Source organism: Dryobates pubescens, chromosome 16 (assembly GCF_014839835.1).
Source record: "Dryobates pubescens isolate bDryPub1 chromosome 16, bDryPub1.pri, whole genome shotgun sequence".
Taxonomy (NCBI): Eukaryota; Metazoa; Chordata; class Aves; order Piciformes; family Picidae; genus Dryobates; species Dryobates pubescens.
In genome coordinates this window covers 8,280,288-8,298,493 of record NC_071627.1, presented here as the reverse complement: position 1 = coordinate 8,298,493, position 18,206 = coordinate 8,280,288, and the positions used below count along the sequence as shown (strand labels likewise).

The 18,206-nt window shown below is 45.1% G+C and overlaps 1 protein-coding gene across 2 annotated transcripts in view; it reads left to right on the top strand.

Annotated features, from left to right (window-relative positions):
- The first annotated feature begins 2,079 nt into the window (after positions 1 to 2,079).
- Positions 2,080 to 18,206, top strand: part of LOC104297025 (follistatin-related protein 4) — a 278,489-nt gene continuing 262,362 nt past the window's right edge. For both annotated transcript variants that reach the window (XM_054168334.1, XM_054168333.1), the window contains exons 1-2: positions 2,080 to 2,180; positions 8,118 to 8,253. In XM_054168334.1, the coding sequence (XP_054024309.1) occupies positions 8,125 to 8,253 (129 nt within the window). In that variant the 5' untranslated portion in view covers positions 2,080 to 2,180; positions 8,118 to 8,124. The remainder of the gene's footprint in view (positions 2,181 to 8,117; positions 8,254 to 18,206) is intronic.

The following is an 18,206-nucleotide window of genomic DNA, read 5'->3' as shown; positions in this document are numbered from 1 at the left end:
TTGGGTGGAATAAGCATCATATTTTCTAAATACTGAAAATATTTCAGAGATGTTGAACTTAACAGGCAAGAACTAAAGGTGTTCTGCAAGGCTGAAAGACCTGGGGCTGATTAACCTGAACGAGGGCAGCCTGAGAGGAAATCTTTTCAATGCTGATCAACAGCAAAGGGTGGAGCACAAGAGGATGGGGCCAGATTCCTCTCAGTGGTGCCCAGTGACAGGACGAGGGGCAATGGGCACAAAATGGAACCCAAGATGTTCCACCTGAACAGGAGGAGAAACTTCTTTGCTGTGAGGGTGCTGGAGCACTGGAGCAGGCTGCTCAGAGAAGTTGTGGAGTCTCTTTCTCTGCAGAGATTCCAAACCCACCTAGACATTGTGATGCTGGGCAAGCTGCTATGGGTGCCCCTGCTTTAGCAGGGGGCTTGCACTGGATGATCCCCAGAGGTCTCTTCCCACCCCCACCATAATGGGATTCTGTGAAAAGATCTGCAAAACCAAACTGTCTGATCATTTGGTATTTCCTGCAATGAAAATTAAAAATTAAAAGCTGACAGGTGAAAGAGCCTCTTCTGCTATCTCATGCCTAATTTTGCAGAATGATTCTTTAGTAGGCAAGTCATTTTTTCCAGACTTAAACTTAGTTTTCAGGAGTAGCCTGTGTGTTTCTAAATATCTGAACTAGAGGGTCTGTCCTTTTCACACCAAAGCCAATGACAAAGCCAATTTAATTCAGAAGGATCCAGCTGTAAGATTCTTTATAGGAAGAACCCCCCAAATTGGCATGTTTTATCGGGTCTTTTGGACTGCTCATCTCCTTCTGTTGTAAATTGTAGGTGTTACGATGTGTCCAGTTTGCACCTAATCCTCCTCATAGCCTTTGAAACCAGACCCCATAAATCCTCTCTGCTCTGCAGCCTGGTTATGCCTTCTCCTGTAAACATCCATCCCTTCTTAAAAAATAAATGAGAAATGGTTCTATTGATTTTTTTTTTTTTTTTTAAACCAGATGTGATGGTGAAGAGAAGAATGAATGAATTCCAATGTTCCCTTTTCTGTAGGATGAGTGGAAATAGAAGCACTTCACAAACCACCATGCTCTTGTGCTTTGCCCTGCAGGCTCATGGTAGGTTACTGAGTCCCAAGAGCAATTTGGTGCCCCATGGAATCAAAGAATTGTTTCAGTTGGAAAAGACTTCTAAGATCATTGAGTCCAACCTTTAACCAAGAACTGCCAGGTCACTATTAAACTATGTCCATCAGCACCACATGGCTTTGAAACCCCTTCAGGGATGGGGACTCCATCACTTCCCTGTTCTGGGGCTTGGCAACCTATTTTGGGGAAGAAATTGTTCCTCATGTCCAACCTAAACCTCTCCTGGTGTAACTTGAGGCCACTTCCTCTTGTCCTATTGCTTGTTACTTGCAGAACAGACCAAACCCCACCTGGGTCCAACCTCCTTTCACCGAGCACCTGAATAATAAGGGCACCCCTGATTTATAGACACATCACAATGACTTTGTGGTTTCATCTCACTCAGCTCCAGCACAGGCTGCATCCCAATCACCGGGGCAGATCATTGAATCATAGAATGGTTTTGATTAGAAGGAACCTTTAAGATCATCAAGTCCACTAACCCAGCACTGCCAAGTCACCACCAAACCATGTCCCTCAGCACCACATCTGTGTATCTTTTCAATCCCTGTAGGGATAGAGACTCCAGTATCACTCTAGGCAGCCTGTTCCAGGGCTTGACAACCCTTCTGGGAATCACCACCCCCAGCACCCTAGTGCTGCCCCTCATTCCAGACCTCCTCGTGCTCCTACCACCCCTCAGGGCAGCTGCCCCACAGATCTTTACACCGCTCACACCTCGGTGTGCCCGAGGGGGCGTCCCCGCTGCCCCTACCCCTCCCCACAGCCGTAGGTGCCGCCGTGGGAGTGTCGCGGCCCCTCCCGCTTCGTGCCCCCCGCCAAGGCCCCGTCGGACCGGGGGGGGCGGGGCGCGCTGCCCGCACAGGTAGCGGCGATTGGTGGAATATGCAAATACAGCGGTGACGTCAGGCGGCTCCGGCCCCAGAGAGCAGAAATAGGGGCGGCCCGGCGCGCTCCGTGGACTCGTTCAGCGCTGCGCCCGGCCCAGTCCGGCCCACTTAGCTCACCCCGGGGTCCGCCGCAGGTGAGTGCCGCCGGGGACCGTCCCGCAGTGTAACCCCCCCGCCCCGTACCTCTGTGTGTGAGTGTCTTGGCGTATGTGCGTTGGGGGGGTGGTGGTCCTCTGCGCTCCGCGCTGCCCCGCGTCTCTCCCGGTTGTGGAGCAGCTCCGCGCTGCCATCGCCGCCGCTCTGCCTCCCTCCGTCGTGCGTGCGCTCCGCGGGACTCGGGAGTTTGCGGTTCTTGCTGCCGCTGTTGTCACCTCCCGTGAACCCTCGTCCGCCCGCTCCGTGCCCTGGGCTTGGGCGCGGTAACAGGTGGGCGCCGGCAGCGCGTTGGGACGGGCATGGATGGTGTCAGTTTCTCCCCACCCGTGTTCCACAATGTGGGGAGCAGGAGGTAGAGATGGGGCTCGTGGGCTGCATACTCCCTCCCTTCGGGTGGGACCGGAGTTTCGGGGCTGCTGCCGTCGGTGGGTAACGGAGCCGGAGCGGCCGCGATCGCGAGTGGGTGCTGCCCCCCGTGGCCCCTAGGTGGCGCCGGCGGCTGCTGCCGGCCCCGCGGAGCGTCCGTCGGGCCCTGCCGCTGTCCATGGTGCTTCTCGTACAGTGGAGGGAACGGAGCGGGGTGGGGAACTTGCAACCTCCGATGTATCAGGGTGTGAAGGGCTTATTGGGTTTGCAGCTGGGAGTGAGAGGTTTGTTTTATTGATAAGCTCCGTTCCCGACTTGTCCGAAATGCTTCTACATGTGGCAGTGAAACGGCTTTGGTGATGCTGAGTAGTTGGGTGCTCAGCGCAGGGTGCTGGAAGATGCGATTCGGGACTTCTCTGAGCATAAACCTCAGAGCAAAGCTGTGACTGAAACATACCAAAGGGTCACGGAGTCAGCCTTGAAAACAAGGGTTAAGTATCTGTGAGGTTTAGGAGTTTCTTGGCTGCCCTTCAGCCCTGCTGCAGTCATTGTCCCCAAATTTCTTTTGGCAAAATGGAAAGACCTTGGAGAACTTAAAAGATATTCTGAAGTGTTGTTTGTGGTATGGTTTGGTTTGGTTTTTGGGGGGGGGGGGTTGTTTATTTTGTTGTGTTTTGGTTGGTTTTTTTTCCTAGTAAAATATCTGGTTTGTAACTAAATATTGCAGATGGTTCCCAGGCGTTCTTAATACATCAAAAGTTTAAGTATTTATGGGAGATACTGCAGGTAACAAAATTATTTTGCCAGTCACAGAAACGCTGTATAGATAAGGCTGAAGAAATTAGACCAGGGTTGAAAAAAAGGGTTAAATACCCGTGGGATTTAGGAGCTTCTTGGCAACCCTTCATCCCTGCTGGGGTGTTATGTTCCTCAGACTTCTCCTGGGGATGCAGATGTATCTTGGGAGAATTTAAAGATCAAACAAAAGAAGTGTTCTTCTGCTCAGGTGAAATGCCTGGTTTGTACTTAAACATTTCAGCTGATTCCCAGGAGTTCTTAATGCATCAAAACTTGGGAGATACTGCAGGTAGTGGCTGAAATTATTTGCCTTCATTATGCCTCCCTGAAAGGTCATTGTAGAAGGAAAGTTCTTCTAAATTTTGTAGCACTTAAGAAATTATGGACATCAAAATTATTTTGCCAGCCACAGAAATGCTGTTTAGATAAGGCTGAAGCAATTGAAACGGTTGATGGTAGAGGAGTTGAAGACTGGATTTTTATCTGGTGTTAAATGAGACAGTTTATCTCAACATAAGGGTTTGGTCTGAATGCTTTCCTTTTGCTATAGCAACAGTCATAGCTTCAGGTAATTAATTCAACCTTTCTGTTTCTAATATGAAGCTCATTGGAAATTATTAAAAGATATTGTGGATTGTTAATTTCTCAGTGCCAAAACCCCTACACAATTTAAGTAGTCCTGAAAATAAACCCAGTAGCTGTGTTGTGCAAATTGTTTTATGTTTTTACAGTGACCATAAATCGAATCCTTAAAGCTTCTATGTTATGGAGGAAAAAGTTGTCGGATCTCTGGCAGCAATCTGACAGCTCATACTGCAGGTCACAGAAGTGCTTTAAATGATTTGTAGTGTTCTCTTCTCAAATGGTCAATGTGGTTAGTCTCTTTCCTTTTTCAAGGTGACCCTTTTTGCTTGAGCAATTCTAAAGCTGGTACTCTAAAACTTGTACCTTGCATCTTTGGCTGGCATCTGCTTGCTGCTCTTCCTCTTCATTCAGAGGTGTCCATGTGAGTTGAGGTTCGCCCTTTGTGCTGTGGTCTGCACAAACCCATTTGAACTTGGGATAGGTATTACAGTAGCTGTTATATCTGGGCTTTGTCATATAATAGTGCATAGTGTTCTGCTCATGGAGGTATCTCAGAGAATCACAGAATGGAAGTGACCTCTGGAGATGGAGTCCAACCCCCCCTGCCAGAGCAGGATCACCTCTTGGTAAAGCAAGACCAGCTGCAGGGAAGGGAAAGCTGTAATGCTGTTTTAGCTCAGAGGGAGCAACTACAATCTTTAGGTAAACTTTTAGGCTTTGCATAGTATCTTTAACATAAAGAACCAAACTTACTTCAGAAAGAATTCCCTTGGAACCAAAGGAAAGGCTTCACAGATGGACATGATGCTTAACTTTGTTTACTCTGAAACAGTCTGCTTTAATTCCAGCCTCTGCATTACAATCACTAATTCCTACATTAGAGAATAGATTGAAATCTCCCTTTCTGGTCATGCTAAGAGCAAGCTTGTGATACCCTCTCAACTCCACCCTCAACTTGAGAGACTTCTAATTGTTTAGCCACAAATGTTGTTCATATATTTTCTCTTCAGAGTGCAATTGCTTGCTTTATGCTGATGTTTTCACACACCAATTTTGATTTCTCTGGGTGGTGACTTCTAGGCTCACATCCTGCAAATCTGTGCCTCATTACAGTGAGGAAAGGAAATTGGTAGTAAAACCTGTCTGAGTTTACAGCACTGGTCCAGATCTATTTAGTCAATGGAAATTTTTCTGTTTACTTCAGGGAACTTTACCCTGCAATCCATAGCTGTATTGCATGATGCAACTGCAAACTAGATTCTGCAGGGAGCCTTCTACTCAGCTCGGGGTAAGGCAACGCTGAGCTGTGGTTTAGGACACCAAAGTGCTCTGTACATCTTCAGAGTTAACCCTCACTTGATATTTATGGTGTGTATTTGTTGTTTGCTTTGGGCTGTTAATATATATAATGTGTATTAGTGTGTCCTTCTCTTGCTGTGAGTGAAAGCAATTAGTGTGCTGCCAGTCAGCAGGCAATAAAAATAAGTAATTTCTGAACTGACTAGAGAAAGATGTTCTGTAAATTGCATTTATAAAACAAACAGTTTCTAGCAGGTGGAGGAGTGCTAAAGGCATCCTAAGCCAAACACCATCATGTCTTCTAGCAGTTAGTTATTCACTAAATATGCATTAAACAGGCTAGTCCACTGTTCTGCTCCAGCATTGCAATTTCAAGCAGCATATGAGTCAGAGGTCTCTAGAACGGCAAAGTGAAGTAGTTGTATTTGCTGTGATGGCATCAACTGAGCATACAAAGCACCTCTATTAAATGTGAAGAACAGTATTGCTGTGCAGGAGCAATTCATAAGGTAACAGTGTACTTGTCACTTATTGATAGAGTGACTTGGGTTTATTAAACATTTATTTGTAGCCCCAGTAATGTTACATCTGAGGTTTCTAATTGGAATTTAGAAAGCCTAATACATTTTGATTTCATCCTGAGCACTCAATTCAGGGTGTTTACATGAGCACCGAGAAACAGCAATACCTGAACTGTGTGGGGTGTGGTGGCTGGAGGCTCTGCTTGATCTATGCATGCTATCTTTGGGGAGATTCATAGAACGGTTTTGGTTGGAAGGGACCTTAAAAATCATCTAGTTCCAGCCCCCTTGCCATGGACAGGGACACCACCCACTCGTCCAGGTTGCTCAAGGCTTTGTCCAACCTGGCTTTGAACATCTCCAGGGAGGGGACATCCATGATTTTGCTAGGCAACCTGTCCCAGTGTCTCACCACCTTCATCATAAGAAGTTTCTTCTTAATCTCCAGTCTAAATCTGTCCTCCTCAAGCTTCAATCCATTGCCCCTTGTTCCATCACTACAAGCCCTTGTAGAAAGTTCTGTCCCAGCCTTATTTTAGGCACCCTCAGGTACTAGAAGGTTGCTCTAAGGTCTCTCAGTCTTCTCTTCTCCAGGCTGAACAGCAACTGTCTCAGCTGGTCCCTCTGGGAGCTGCTCCAGCTCTCTGATCTTTGTGGCTTCCTCTGGACCTACTCCAGTAGTTCAGTGTCCTTATGCTGGAGGCACCAGAACCAGACATAGTGCTCCAGGCGGGTTATCACAAGAGGAGGATAGAGGGGGAGAACCACTTCACTTATCCTGCTGGTCACACTTGTTTTGATGCAGCCCAGATGACATAGCTGAGACCAAAGGTCAGTGCTGGTGTAAATGGTCATGGCTCCAAAATTCCTAGTTCTACACCAAGGCTTGGATATAGGCTGCAGCAAATACATGGCGTGAAAACACTGTAAAATGAGTCCAGTCATGACAAGGGATGTCATGGGGACTTAATTCAGCTAGGCTTAATTTTGCCATTAGCAGGTATCTCGCCTTGTTAATGTGTATTGCTCCAACCAAGCAGCAGCCTGTCACTTGCATGCTGTAGAAATGCCATTGCTTGCTTCATTAAGTGGTCGTTATGCTTCATTACAGGTCCATGTTAGCATCCTCTGAAAGGTCAAAGCTTCCCTCAGCTGTCACCGAAAGGCTACCAGGTCTGAAGGCTCCTTTGGTGTTTTTATTGTGAAAAGGAATGACACAATTTGGTGGCCTGTTCCCCCCCCCCAAAAAAGTGCCTATTGAGGTACAGAGCGCTCTCAGCTGAGCTTCCAGGGCACCAGCGCCAGGCTATGCATGCATGAAACAGTTGGTAGCTCTGTCTGCCAAGGCTTTGAGTAACTGCATTGGTTTTATTTCCAAATCCATTAAAAAACACACAAGGCAAGAACTGAGCTCAAAGTGGATGCAGTTGTGGTAGAAACCCTTGCTTGCATCTTCTCACTTCACAGCTGATATGAGGCTGTGGTGGGGCACTGAAGTAAGATGGTGCTGCTGTTGAGCAGGGTAAATCTGGGAGGGATTGGAATTGTCTGTGCTTGGGTCAGAGGCAAGTAACTGGAGGAATAGCTTAGCAGTGGGGCGCACCTGTGCTGTGGCTGGAGAAACATGTCAGCCTTCTTCAGCACAGAATTTGTTGCTGTTCTTGCAAGTTTTAGTGGGTTTGGTGACCATCTTGGGGAGCAATTACTGTTCTGGGTGTCAGCTGTCAGACCCTGGCTTGCCAGACCTCCAAACCTGATCGTAGGTCAAGGGGGTGGCAGTGAATGTACCTGCTTGAGGCAGTGCCATCCTCTGAATCATGTGGATTAACAATGTTTTTCTGTCATGTTCCTGGAAGCCTTCAGTGGCCAAAGATGTGAACATAGGTGTCTAGGGCTTTCCTGAAGATGTGCTGAAGGTGTGAGTCTGTGACTGAGTATCCCTGTCCTGCTAGGGTTTTGAGATGGGATGAAGTCGCTCTTTGGCTTCTGTCATACCATAGAACTGTGTTTTGATGTGGTTTGCTCTTGACCTCAGTAGTTAGGCTTAGAAATCCCAGGTTCTGTAGGTGCTGTGTGGGAGCAGACTGGTAACAGCATGTTCTGTGGAGGGTAGTTTTATGATAAATGTTTCCCAAAACCACTCCAGTGTGGGAATTCATTGCCAGCATGCTGATGGGACAAAGCAGCACAATCTGTGTAATCCATATGCTGTGGGAAGCTGCAAACTACACCAGCACTGACCGAGTGTGGATGGGTGTTGTCAGCTGAAGCTGCCTCTGTGTTTTGGAGCTGAGCTGAGTTTTGCTGTGAAATGATTGCTTCATGACTGTTCTCTTGCTTTCACAGACCTGAAATGATGAAATCAAGAAGCTTTTGGTTGTCTCTCGTATTGCTTGGGGTTTTCCCACCCATCACAAGGGGATGGATGGATGTGGACAGGAGCAGAAGACTGTATTCAGATGTGGGGAGGTTGCATCAAGAGGTACTGTACACCAGCTGCTGCACTAGCTCTTGTATTTCTATTTTTGTTCTGTGTTCAGGCTCTCCATACTGTGAAAACAGAAAACAAGTGGGGGCCTCTCCATCTATATTTGTATTAAACACTTGCTGAGGAGGTCAGTGAAAAACCAGTAAAGCAGAATCTCAGACACTTTTAGTACACTGACATGTTCTGGGAGTCAAATTGAATCTGGCCAATGTGGAGATGCTGGCATTGCCCCAGAGGCCTTATGGTATGTGGTGTCCTAGGGCTGCTGGGCCCAATGGAACTGAATTTAAGAAGCAAAACTTGTCCTGGTTCTTCATTTGGATCATTGGACCTTCAGGTGAAACCTGAAAGTGTCGTCCTGCTGCCTTAAAAAAATAAAAAGGAAGATTTAGTCATAGGTGGTGCTGAGAGAACCAGCAAAGTTACTGCCCAGAGCAATTCATAGAATGATAGACTTATAGAATCAACCAGGTTGGGAAAGACCTCAGAGATCATCAAGTCCAACCTATTACCTAATACTTAATACCTCCTGACTAACTAAACCATCGCTTCAAGTGCCACATCCAATCCTCTTTTGAACACCTCCAGGGATGGTGACTCCACCACTTCCTTGGGCAGTCCATTTCAATGGGCAATTACTATTTCTGTGAATTCCTTCCTGACTTTCTGATGAAAAACCTTTGTGACGTGCAGAGCAGTTGGAAAGATGGATCATGGTGGCTGTAGTGAGGAGTGGTGATCTTCTTCTAGCTGGTGAAGACCCCTGATGCTTGGTGAGTAGGTGGGACTTGTGTATTAATGCAGGATGGTAGCACACTATTCAGTCCCTGGACTTGTGGGAGTGGAGGACCAAATGAACCTGTTCTCAGTGCTGAAGGTGACATTGTTGGCTTTCATTGCAGTGATGTGGATTAAGCAGGACTAGGACAGTGATCATCCCCCTGTACATAGCACTGGTGAGGCTGCACCTTGAATACTGGGTTCAGTTTTGAGCCCTTCACTGGATTAAGGACATTGGCATGCTGGAGTGTGTCCAGAGAAGGGCAATGAAGCTGGTGAAGGGTCTGGAGGACAGGTCTGGTGAGGAGTGGCTGAGGGAACTGGGTTTGTTTAGCCTGCAGAAAAGGAAGCTGAAGTGATACCTGTCTCTCTACAGCTACCTGAGGGGAGGTTGGGGCACGATAGGGGTTGGTCTCTTCTCCCAAGGAACAAGCAATAAGACAAGAAGAAACAGCCTCAAGCTGCAGCAGGTGGGGTTTAGGATGGACATTAGGAATAATTTCTTCCCTGGAAGGGATATCAAGCACTGGACCAGGCTGCCCAGGGCAGTGGTGGAGTCCCCATCCTTGGAGGGATGGAAAAGCCATGGAGATGAGGTGCTGAAGGACATGGTTTAGTGGTGAGCTGGCAGTGCTGGGTTAATTGCTAGACTTCATCAGAAAGACCTCTTCCAACCAAAATGATTCTAAGCAGATCCCCAGCTGGTGCAGACAGCCATCAGGTGCAGGCTTCCCCAGCAGGGACAGGGGCTTTCAGTGTGACTCGCTGCACGGCTGTGTGTAGGCTCTGATTTTCACGTCGGAGTCTGAGGCATAAGAATAAAGCCATAAAAATCTAAAAATGTGACTTTCATGAAAAGCAGATGATGAATGGTGAAACAATTTTAGTTATTTAATTAGTTCCTGATTATCACAGGCTTGCTAAATGATTGCTCAAATGCCTGAAAGTGGGAGCTGGTAGGGGAGGAATGGGGAAGGAGGCTTTGGTATTTTTTAACTGCCATTGCCTGGAACACTTATGTGCTGGCAGCCACATTAGTCAGTGCCAGGCTAATGATGAGCTGAAATTGGATCTATTTAAGCCTCAGGATTTTGTTCTAGCTGGAGAATCCCATTTTTCCCAGTCACATCCCATCTACAAATACCCATGTGTGATTTCAATAAAGCAATTGAAGCCAATTCAAAAGATGCTTTTTGAAGCCTAGCAGGACTCAAGATTCTGCAGTTTTGAGTTCTGTCTTGGGTGTATTTTTTCCTTTGTTCTGTGAAAACGATGAAAAAGAGCTCCCCTCCACACATCCACTGTTATTCTGTTGTTGTGTGGACTTGGGTAGTACACTGGCACTCTGGTGATACCTGCTTGTGATATTTTAGATCATTTTTGCTTTTTAATTAAGACTAATTAAATGTTTTGCAGGCTTTTGCATTCAGAAAGCTCATTCCTTGCTAATGCATTAGTTGGGGTTCTTGGAAAAAAAGTTTCTCTGAGGAATTAAATTCATTACTTAAATGATTTACTTTGCTGCAAATTTCAGAACTATTTTACTACTTGAAGGACATTAATTCATTTGATCTTCCTCTAAAACCCGTGAAGTTATTGCGCCAATTACTCGATTTTGCTTGAGGTGAAAGGATCTAAGCTCGGGATGCATTTGTTCAAATGTGGGCAGAATTTAACAGGAGCAAATATTAACATTTGGGGTGTAGGAAGAATGCAGTTAAATAGCTTCAAGGGATGTTGATTATTATGCAGCCTTTAAAAAAGTAATTGCATGGAACGCTTGCTCCACAAGAAATAGTGTTTATACAGTGGCACCAAACACCAAGCTGAATCTGGAAGCCCTGAACATGGCTTTTAGGTAGGTCAGGGAAACTAAGATAACTGCTGTTTCCTCTCCAAAGGTGTTTATTTTGCCTTCAAGAAAGCAGTTTAGCCACAATACTTGTTGAATAACAAAAATCACCTGAAATCCTTTTCTGGTGACCTTGGGCTTTGTTCAGTTTAGAGCTCCTTATTCATGAGAAGTTTGTTAGTTACCAAGTTTGTGGTTTGATTGATGCGTAATTCTGTTAACACATGTTGAAACCGGTCCCTCACAAATAGAAATGCTCCCAGCAATTCACTAAAATTGCTTTTAAAAAGTGTAAAGGGTTGATTTACAGGTCAAATAATTTGAAGTGTGCTCTGATTTAAAATTCCTATGAACTTCATCAAAGCAAATACTTGGGTATGGGTCAATGACCCTCACTAATACTTGTTCTGATCTACATAGGAACAAGTTTATTGAATCAAAAACATTGCTTAATTTATGTTCAGATTGCTTAATCGATTTCTTCATGGTCTGTGGTAGAATTATTGCAGTTATGCTTTGCATTTATAAAGGAAAAATAAGGCTTGAGGCTGTAGACTGCAATGCACAGGCCTTCTATGTGAGGAATCAACTCTAACAAAGCCGTAGTGCGTGTTTCCTTCATGCTCATGCTTTCACCTCCCAAATTTATAGGTGATGTTCCTAAGAAGTTCTTCTGACATACATTTAATCCTGAGTAGTTAATAAACATGTGCTTCCAGTCTGAAATTCCATGGGTGTAGGAAGAACTGAAATGGAAAAACTGATTAAAAAGGACAGTGTTAGTACAGGAAAGCTCTTGAAGCTTCTGAATGTTCCACATGGACTTCTCTGGAGCTAGGAAGTGCAACTTCCCACAGTTGAACCATCATGGGACTAAATTCTACTGAGTGCAATATGCCAAAATACCTAAATATATAGAGCCTACTCCTCTGGCTCATGTTTTGGACAAGCTTTGCCTCTGCCTTCAGGAAGGCTAGTTCCGTGCTAAAGATGGACCTTCTGTAAGTGACCACATATCCTAGGCAGCTCTGTCCTGGCTTAGAAAGACTTTGATTTGCTCATGAAGCACCACATGGTATGATCTGGGGTCATCTTTCCTGTCTTGAAAGGAATTCTCAGAAATATAGCTTCTCAGGTCATTGGCAGTGGCTGGGAAGGGAGTTGCCAGCATGGGCAGAACAGAAGAGACATAACCTGGACCTGAAATAACCCTGGTGTCCAGATATGAAGGAGAACCTGGCCAGGAGAATGATGGAGACCTGGTGGTGGTATTCCCCACAGTCTCTACAAGGTAATCCATGCTGGTAGCTCAGACTGATTATTTTGTTTGTTTGTTTGTTTTTTAATTCTATTTATTTATTTTCAATCTACTGGAGACTTTTACAAAAGGATCTGACTAAGTGTTGAAGTTTGACAGGTAGCATTCCTTCTGTTCCTTGCTCTCTGAGAGGCTGCTTTTGTGTATGTGCTGAATCCAGCCTGGTTTTGCCATGGTTCCTGGGGCAAGTTTCTTAATCCATGGTGCAGCAGAGCAGTGCTGCAGGTTGTCATCTCTTCCAGGGGTGGTTCTCCTGTGTGCTGCCCAGAGCTCCTCAAACACAGTTTGGCATAGTACTGTGTCTTGGAAATTAAATTCTGTGTTGTGTTTTCTGGGGCACCGCTGGCAGATAGCCTGAGCAATATTGTCCTAGCTGGGTAGTGTGAAAGTGGAGAATAATCCTGTGTTGTGGTACATGTATCATTTTGTGCTGGATTGTTGAAGTAAATATTTCTATGTCCCCAATAGCTCCTGAGTGGTTACGATATAGACTGTCAGGCATCCTGATAGGTGTTCTGGGGCAATAGAACCAGCACTGCTCTGTGGTTTTGTAGAAGTACTTGACTGCTTTCATTTGGTGTTCATGCCCTGCTCTGGTTTTGCCACCTATTCAGCTCTGTAAGAATCCCAGAATCATAGAATCAATAAGGTTGGAAAAGACCTCAGAGATCATCAGGTCCAACCTATCACCCAGCGTCTCATGACTAACTAAAACATGGCTTCAAGTGCCATGTCCAATCCCCTTTTGAACACCTCCAGGGATGGCGACTCCACCATCTCCCTGGGCAGCACATTCCAATGGCCAATTACTCTTTCTGTGAAGAACTTTCTCTTCACCTCAAACTTCCCCTGGCACAGCTTGAGTCTGTGTCCTCTTATTCTGGTGCTGGTTGCCTGGGAGAAAAGACCAACCCCCACTTGTCTACAACCTCCTCTCAGGTAGTTGTAGAGAGCAATAAGAAGTCTCATGAGACACCAGAAACACATGTGCACAGCACCCTACACTCCTGTGAGAAGAGCTGTGTCCTTGGGGAGGCTCCTCCAGGGTGAAGCTAACAAGTGATGCCCTGAGTGCTCATGAGTACCAGTGGCTGTTGCAGATCTGTGCATTGGTATATTTTCTTTTCCTCTCTGCATGCTGCAAGGTGGTCATACCTCATAGATGCACTTTAACTGTTTGCTTCCTGTAAGGAGCAAGAAACTGGAGTGCAGTGGTATGTCTAATTTGGACTGTGACACCAATTTGAGGGTAAACTAGATAAGCTGTGCCCATGTTATTTCAGTTCCTTGATAGTTTATGGGTTTTTTTTCCCACCCGTTATTTTGTTGCCTTGTCTGGATTATCTCTTAAATCGTATTGCCAGCCTCAAAGGGCACAAACTTGAACCTGGGAGGTTCTGAAGGCAAGGAGAAAGTTCTTTGGTGTGAGGGTGCTGGAGCCCTATGGCAGACTGCCCAGGGGGGTTGTGGAGTCTGCTTTTCTGGAGAGATTCCAACACTCTCTGGACATTGTGATCCTGGGCAAGATGCTGTGGGTACTGTGCTTTAGCAGTGGAGTTGGATTAGATGATCTTGAGGTCCCTTCCACCCCCCACCATACTGGGATTCTGTGAAAGTGTCACATGCAGTTGTACCACACTTAGTTTTGCACTAAGGAATGTAGCAAACATGCTAATTTCTTTAAGGTACTGTAACTTTCTTGGCAGATATTGAGTGTATAGGACTTATTCGTTAGTTACACTTGCATGACACTTGAACAGCTTAAAATCTCCAATGAAGTTCACCTTAAACTTCACCAAGACTGTGTCATGCCAGCTCTTCAGTGCCATCCTGCACAGGTTAAAGCATCCCATGTGAGTCCACTCAGCCTCAGATGTATTTGTCTAGGAGTATCAATTAATGCTGAAATTCCTAATTATCCTCAGATTCCTAAGTATTGTTTCCCTTACTGCTGCAACTGAGGACCACAGTTGGTTATTCCAAACAGCAGAGGAGTCATGGGGATGATTTTGTGCTCCTTCCCCAAGCAAAGTCGTATTTCCTCATCTGACAGACTACTAAAGCAGCACTTGGGGAAGTAAGGTACAAAATTGCAAAGGCTTTTGAGAAAAGCTTTTGCTTATAATTCAAATAGAGGCATAATTTCAGAGCATGAGCTTGGAATAAGACAGGCACAGTGTATCAATTTTGTATGCAGTTGAAGATCTAATATCCTGGTATTTATTTTAAGAATTATTGTTAGTAATGTATTCTCTGCCATGAGTGTGCTCCTTCTGCTTGCAAGTCAGTTTGGAAAAAGGAAGGAAAGAATCAGATTTGAATTAAAATCTATACTGAGCTGCAGCCTGCTCCTCTTAAGTATTAATGAAGGTAAAGGGAAATGAGACTTAAATTTATTTTTCCATCACTTTGCTATGCACTGATAATCCACTCCTTGTTGCCTGCATTTATGTGGTATCCTTAACAAGCTGCAATTGCTCTTTGTAGACCATCCTAAATCTTAACCTGTTTCATTATCCCTCTGGAGATGAGAAGCTTTCGGTCTGAGTGCTGGTAATCAGAGTTCAAGGTGCTGTGGAATATTTTTGTAGTATTTGGATACACATGTTGGGGTCCTTCCTCTGCAACCCTGAGCCCCACCTATCCCTTTCTGTGTACTCAGTTCAATAAACGCTGTATCTTATGAGCTGCTATTATGCTTGAAGTACTAGAGAATGTGAATATTGGGTTCCTTGAACCAAGACAGGTGCTGTGTACTCAAATAATGGCATAAAATGAGAAGATTCTTTCTTACTTCAATTGGATGGCTATGATTTAACAGTGAGAATCATGGGATAGAATCATAGAATTGTTCCAGCTGGAGAAGACCTTTAAGGTCATCAAGTCTACCTGTCATCTCAGCACCACCATGGCCATTAACCATGTCCCCAAGTGCCATGTCAATGTGTTTCTTGAACACCTCCTGGGACGGTGACTCTACCACCTCCCTGGGCAGCCTGTTCCAATGCCTGACCACTCTTGCATGAAAGAAGTTGTTCCTGATATCCAGCCTAAACCTCCCCTAGTGCAACTTGAGGCCATTTCCTTTCATCCTGTCACTAGTTACTTGGAAGAAGGTCCTGCCTTCAGAAGGTGTTTTATAGCCTGATTATTTGGGACTTACAGGAAAGAGTTGGCTGGAAGATCCTTTCCGAGAGAGAGGAGACCCAAATCCTTGTTGTGTATGATGCAAGCAAGTCTCCAGGCATGGAGCTACTGGATAAGAATGATCAATATGAGACAGTGTCAGGAATTGTCAGGATGCACACACAGTACAGATTAAAGATGAAACCCTCTTGTTTGCAGTCCCTTACAGATAAAAAAAATCTTGCTTCCTTTAAATTTCTGATGTGTGATACCTCTTGGTAGTCCTGCACTGCCCAGCCTGCTGCATGCTGTTGCCTTCTAGCTGATGGCAAGCAGGACCACCAGCTGCTGCAGGGCTGCCCTCCCTGCAGTTAAAAGTGGCTCCTCAGATACTAATGATCTTGAATTTTGGTGTAGCTGGAGGTAGCTAGAGCTTGGATGATGTGGATGGACCATGGGCTCAGGGTGCCTGGCTCTGTGCTGAGCTGTGAGACAAACTGGCTGCAGGAATCAAATTTTAGTAGGTTTTCCTCATGTCACATTTGAGCAGCTGTGAAAAATCATAGCCAGGTGGGGAAATGCTGCTGTGTTCCCAAAGCAGAGAATAAGATCAGAGTAAAGCACCTTGCAAATAAAAAGAAATCTAAGGCTATTTTAAGTTGGCTGTGATGTGGTAGAGGGTTATGCTTTCTGATAATCTGTTGAGAAGCTGCTTAGCCTTTAAAGTCTAAGATTGACTAATATTGACTAATTGACAAAATACTGACTGTTTTTTGTTGTTGTGTTTTGGGTTTTTTACCCCTCCAAATGTAGTACATTCTCTCTTTAAAAGGCTGTAGCAGTAGTTTTTAAAGGAAGACACTTTGATTTAAAGTACTTCCTACCATTAAGCAGGGGAGTTCTCAGTGGCTGAGATTAGGAACAGGGCATGTCTGCAAATGTGGGGCTTCTAAAACAGGCGTCCCATGAGCTTCCTAATGACAAGGTGGAAATTTATGGAGCTATACCTGGGTTCCTCATATGAAGTCCAGAAATAGTAGTGAGTGAAATTAGAGATGCAGCAATTACCTCAATTAGCTGCCGTATGGGTGAGCAGATGATACCCTGTGATGTCAGATATCAGAGCTTCCATGTGTTTATAGCAGACAGGACAAATCTCAGTTGCCAGTGTCAGTACTGAGAGCAAGCTCTCTCTAAACACCAGTGTGAAATCTGGGTTTTATTATTATTTTTTATTTTTTCCTTGTGCCTGCTCAAAATACAAAGTGAATATGCTGTGCCTCATTAACAGCATCTCTTTGGGAAAGTATTCTCTATTCATGCCTGTAAACAGAAAATCCTGATTGTCAGGCTGAACTGTGTACTAGTCATAACCCTTGCAAATGGTTTAATGGCCATGGTGGTCTTAGCCTGACAGACCTGGTGATCTTAAAAGGCTTTTCCAAACAAAACCTAGAATCAGAATTCTCTGATGCAAATAGCCTCTAAGACTGAGCCCAACCATCAATCTAACACCACTATGGCCATTAAATCATGTCTCAAAGTGCCATGTCTGTGTATTTCTTGAACATCTCTAGGGATGGTGACTCCACCACCTCCCTGGGCAGCCTGACTGCTCTTGCAGGAAGGGAATTTTTCCTAATCTCCAAACTAAAACTTCTCTGGCACAATTTCAGGCCATTTCTTCTCCTCCTATCACCTGATAGTAGGAAGAAGAGACCAACATCCACCTGGCTCCAGCCTCCTCTCAGGGAGTTGTAGAGGGCAGTGAAGTGTCCCCTCAGCCTCCTTTTCTCCAGACTAAACAACGCAGCTCCCTCAGCTGCTCTTTGTGCAATTCCTCAAAAGAATTCCATGATTCTGTGGTGCTCCAGACCGTATGCAGGATGTTCCCACAGTCCTGCACTGGTGTAATTTTCTTGATCCCTTACTTGAGCTAAGGAAGAGCATGCTCTGAAGGGGAGCAAATTCTGTGTGACGATAATCTATTAATAGCAGCAGTCACTTCTTTATTAATTTGCTGGAGTCAGGGCTGAATATTTAGAAATTGTACAGCAGTTAGGCCAAGGCTGAGAGCTGGTCCCTGGAGACTTGATGTATGCAGAGGTAACATCTAATTTAGTGATAGGCCCAGCGTGAGCCCAGCTGCATGTGCTGAATTTGATTTATCCCTTTGCCCAAGCACTGCAGTCTCCTCCACACTGTATCTGTAAGAGGGTTGTTACAGTCCAGCAATGCAGGCAGCTTGTGCACCTGAGATGTGTTCCCTGTTCCATCTGCTGTATTGGTTTTGGGCAAAGTCCCCTGTATTTATCTTTACTTATGGCCATAAAAAAGGGAACCCTGCTGACTAAATGTACATCAGTATTAAAGGGCAGGAAGCTGAAGACATCGCAAGGTTACCCTGTGAATTGCTGTGCTTAAAGGCCATTGGTACCTGTTTGGTACCAAACTTGGTGATCGCACGTGTTAAGCATCACACTTGTGGGATCAGAGGTTGCTAACAATGAGGATGGCAAGTGCACAGCCATATATAAATCTCTACATACTGGACTGCAAATGAGGGAAGTTGGGAAAGAGACACTGTACTGTGAGGATTTACACCTTAAAATACTACACTGAGCTATTGCTTGTGATGTGTTTCTGAGCATGTCTGGGTTATAAGCGCTCATCCTTTGGCTTTCGTCAAAGGAAAAACTGGGGAGAAATAGCAGACAACAACTTGTCTTTTCTGTTTAAAAGCTTAATTGCTACTGTTTAATTACTAGCCTTGCAAGGCGTGCTCACTTTTCACATTAGAATGCAGGAAATTGTATGTGGCCACATGTGGATGTGCAGGGACAAAAGGAAGAACAGCTGTTACAGAAAAAT